The sequence below is a fragment of the Pollachius pollachius genome (genome assembly GCF_949987615.1).
Source record: "Pollachius pollachius genome assembly, chromosome: 13".
Lineage (NCBI taxonomy): Eukaryota > Metazoa > Chordata > Actinopteri > Gadiformes > Gadidae > Pollachius > Pollachius pollachius.
Window position 1 is genome coordinate 15602955 of NC_136946.1, and position 4512 is coordinate 15607466.

The window sequence follows — 4512 nt, forward strand, 5'->3', positions numbered from 1 at the left end:
TTTCCGGGAGTCTGGATCGAGTGTGTTGGAGGAAGTGTGTCCTACTGGCAGTCCGTCAACACCGACGGAAACAGGAGCAAATGGCCTTGAGTGCCTGGCTCACAATCATTGTGCTCTCTCTACATCAATGGCAGCTCCCACTGCACACGCTGCCATGTTCCCTCTTTCCCTCTCTCTCTCTCTCTGTATCCCTCCAGCTATATTGCCTATCGTGACAGATTGACACATCGATTGATAGAAAGAAAGGATGTATGGAAGGATTGAGCTAAAGTTAGACGGACTGATCATGTCCAGAAGGATGGATTTTACGTCCAAACAAAAGACAACTTACAACAGGCGGACAATGCCGTTCAAATCCATTCAAGTGCAGAGGTTCTGGGTGTAACTTATATACACCGAGAGGTGTCACTATTGAGCAGGGTTTCCAGCACGGTATAGATGTCTGATCTTCTGCTTCAAGCAGTTTTGTGCTCGCCATCCCACCTATAGCTTCTTTAGAGGAGCAGCATCTATAGACGCCCTCCCCCTGCCTCTCTGAGGACAGAGTGAGGATTGCTGGGTGTGACTGTGACCTCGCTCCCCTGACCTCCCTTTACCTCTCTTTACCCCGACTCCCCGCTGCCCCGCCCTGCAGCCCCCATACCAGCTGCTGGCCTTTCCTACTGTCTGATCCGCATTTCAGAGGCAGCCGCGGAGGCCTGAAAGGGCTAATCCAACATTAAAGCGAAGAGAGCCTCCTGAAAGCACAGGTATAGGTTCACAAGGTTCACTTTACTGGAGTTTGAAATCCTCCATTTCGATTTCTGCGGTGTCTGCACTCCAGCGATGTAGTGCTATGTACTATGTGAGGCCCGCAAGGCGAAAGTGCTGAATTCAGTTAAGTACTTTCTGTCAAATTGGTCTAATGTAGGCCTATTTATGATGGCACATAATAGTGGGCCTCATTGCCATGGCTATACCCAGTATCCTGATCCATACGCATCAGGCCTTTTAACCAATTGATGTAGTATGCCTGATAGTGTTAGAAAAGGAATTGATTGGAAATATTCCCACAAAAAACTTTACTATGGTTAGGCTACATGTATTTATTTCCCGAAAAATATATTCTTTAAAGACAAATTCATTTCCTATATTTACAAATTTCATTAAGTTTTCATTCACAATATAAGAGGAAAGAAAAAAACATACATACATGGAAAGGGATACAAGAAAATGTGTGACCAAAACATGTCTTTCGCATGTAGCTAAACTGCAGGCCTAACACGTGACGACAGATTTCCTTGTCAAAAATAGTACCCTTACTAAAATGTTCTTCATTTAATATAATTATTCTGTAACATTTTCATTTGCCTTCTCCTCATAATGTCGTTGTCAGAATTCGTTGTGCTGCTTTTCCGTGATGTGATCTATAGGTTTGAGAGAAACAGAAAAATAGGACTAAATTGGTCAGAGATCAAATAAACATAATAAAGAAAACGGTAGCCTATCTAATCAAATAATATCGCAATCTAGATTGTAATGTGTGTGCACCTGACGTCTGTGAATCATCCGATGTGAGGATGTGCGTGGTGGTGGTGTGTGTGTGTGTGTGGGTTGCGGTAGGATACATTGTGGATTGTTGATAACTGAGTCGCATCCCCCATATTACACGGTGCCCCGTGAGGCGGCAAAGTGCTTATTCAATCACTTTAGTCTTCAAATGATTTATGAGCAAAGAAATCGCCAACATGCGCTCAGGTGTGACAATGTTTACCTCCGCCTAGAGCGTTATTTAGCAGCGAGGTGATAGAAAATGTGGAGGTGATGTTAAAATGTCAAGCCATGTGTAAACGCATCATTACCTGTCAGTGATCAGCTGAAAAGAAGATTTAGGAGAGTTAGGTCTGTGGTCGCTCTCCTCCCCTAAAGAAACAAAAAAGGACAGGACCTATAAATATGTTGTTCTTTAATCGATGGCTTGTTACATTTAAAATAATGTTGAACATCTAATCATGGATCAATTTAACATACATTTAACATAATATAAAGACATAATGTCAAATAAAAGAACCAAACTTTGAAGTTAACTTTGTTAGGGCCTCGGCCAGGTGTCTCTTACCGTCGTGTTTTGGACTGAAACCGTCTGAGGACTCCCCCTCGCTGTCGTCCTCTGTCCCCGAGGCTGCGGACACATTCCCCTGCCGTGCGTCATGACGCGCCTGGAGAGGTAATTGGCCCTTCGGACCCACCCCCAGGAGCTTCATGTTTACAAGAGACGTGGCGTTCAGGAAAGCTGCGTTGGTCCAGTTGTGCAGCTTTCCGATCTGACACGTGTATATCCCATGTCCCGGCATTAAGGCCGGATGGCCCGCGGACGATAACGCGGGGTGTTGCGTATATTGTGGTACGGAAGAAAGTTTGTGTTGGGCGTTATCGGGGCTCGTGGCGATCTCTGCCAAAGACCAGATTTTAGGCTTGCTCTGCGATGCTCTCTGACACTCCTGTCTAATCGGGGAATTATCCATCGCTATTTTTCCTCCAGGCGCCTTAATGAGAGCGACAGGCCGCTCCGCTGCTCTCAGGCCGTCCTCTGAGAGCCCCCTGCTGCTGGCCTCCGAAGTCTTCAACTCAGAGCCCTCTCTCGCTCCCGCTTCACCCTTCTCGCAACCCAAATCCCCGCGGTCCTCCTCTGGCCTCTCGATATCGATCGTTTCTAGGTCGATCTCCTCCTCCTCGTCCTCGTCGTCGCTGCCGTTCTTCGCGGTGTCCTCCTCGTTGTCGCTGCTGAAGATCCGTCCGTCGCGGTCCTCGGCGCTGCGCCCCCACGTCACCTTGTTCTCCTTCTTCAACCGCCGGCGCGCGTTGGCGAACCACGTGGACACCTGCACGAATAAATAATAACACCACGTTATAGGACGATCGTTTAATATCGATCTTTCATATCACAAGTGCACTGCTGCGTGATGAGGCCCACCTGCGTCAGGGTCATCTTGGTGATGATGGCCAGCATGATCTTCTCCCCCTTGGTGGGGTAGGGATTCTTCTGGTGCTCCTGCAGCCAGGCCTTCAGCGTGCTGGTGGTCTCCCGGGTGGCTGCTTTGGCCCTGGACGGGTCTCCGTAAGGGTACTGGCCGTATGGGTAGAAGCCCTGGGCGGCGTGGACCGGCAGGGCGGCCGGCCGGGCCCCGGGACTCTCCTTCAGGTCGAACTGGGGGCCCTGGGTTAAAGGGGAGGATGAGTTTAAGGCCAGGATGAAAACAGGCCTTTTCAATGTGTCGCACATTTTTAATTGCCAAGTAAACTCAATTATAGGAGTACATTTGATGATTGAGTAATGAGCTTAAAAAAACTAAATATCTGTATTTCCAAATAAAATATTTGGAAGAGCTAGAAGTTTTCTCAAAAGCCACCCATCAGTAAATCAGAATGAAATCATATTTTTCTAAATATTTTTATAACTTAACATTTCTCATTTTTCACAAAACGAGAGGAAATATTGTCTCCATTTCAAACATTTTTTTATTTATATATTTTTGTTATTTTCTTTTTATTTATTTTGAAGTTACACAATAGGGGTGTTTGAGGGTATAGTGGAATTACTTAAGCCTATTTGTAATTATATATTAATTCATTCATTAAGAAGTTTATTCCTATTATAATTTTGAAAGTTATAACCAAGTTCTTAAATATATATACATGTATTATATGTACTAATTGTAAGTCGCTTTGGATAAAAGCCTCTGCTAAATAGCCTAAATGTAAATGTTGTTAAGCATGTAGTCTTTACCTCGGGTAAAGACTCATTTAGGAATAATATAAATAGGCCTAATAGTATCGCGTGGTATGAAAGGCTATACATTTTTAAATCAAATGAAGAAGGGAAAATGCATTCTTTAAATCACATCAAAGAACCATCATTTATTTATATCTCAGAATGATACTACAAAATCATCTTCATGCAAACAAATATGAACTTTTTAAAGCTTGTGTCTCACCATCTGGGATATGAGGGCGAGGTCTGTGGCTCCGCCGTACGGCAGAAACGCGCTGTAGTTGTGGGCCCACGGGTTCCCGTACATCCCGAGCATGGAGCTCACCGCCGCGGCGGTGCAGGCGGAGGGGCTCGCCCCGCTGTCCGCGCTTCCTTCCCGCGCGGAGCCCGGCCGCTCGCCCGCGTACACCTCGTGCGGCGGGTTCAGAAACTGCGTGAACCCCAGCTGAGGGAAGGACATCTCCACAGGCTCGCAATAAATCTCCTCGCCTAAAAATCACAAGGGGGAACACGGGAAGAAACCCAAACAAAAATTCCCAGAAAGACGAAGAGGGTTTCTAAATCACGACAGCCAGTCTGTCAACTCCACTTTCTCGACGCGTAGTCCTTCGCTTCCGACGAGTTTGGCACTTGAGTACACAGTGATGCCTCGCTGTAGCCGCAGGACACCCTCGCACTGTGGAGCTCACTGTGTGATTGGCAGGCTACTTAAACACCAAGCTCCTCCTATGCCCGGGGCAGGCGATTAGTGCATTGGTTAG

General features: G+C 46.4%; 1 protein-coding gene across 1 annotated transcript; it reads right to left on the minus strand.

The window, feature by feature from the left end:
* Positions 1-1357: 1357 nt before the first annotated feature.
* On the minus strand, positions 1358-4211 carry irx1b (iroquois homeobox 1b; the record flags this gene model as incomplete). Its single annotated transcript, XM_079749793.1, has 5 exons — positions 1358-1406; positions 1842-1902; positions 2099-2861; positions 2954-3196; positions 3975-4211. The coding sequence occupies 5 exons, from the start codon at positions 4209-4211 to the stop codon at positions 1358-1360; spliced, it is 1353 nt and encodes a 450-aa protein (XP_079605919.1).
* Positions 4212-4512: the final 301 nt, after the last annotated feature.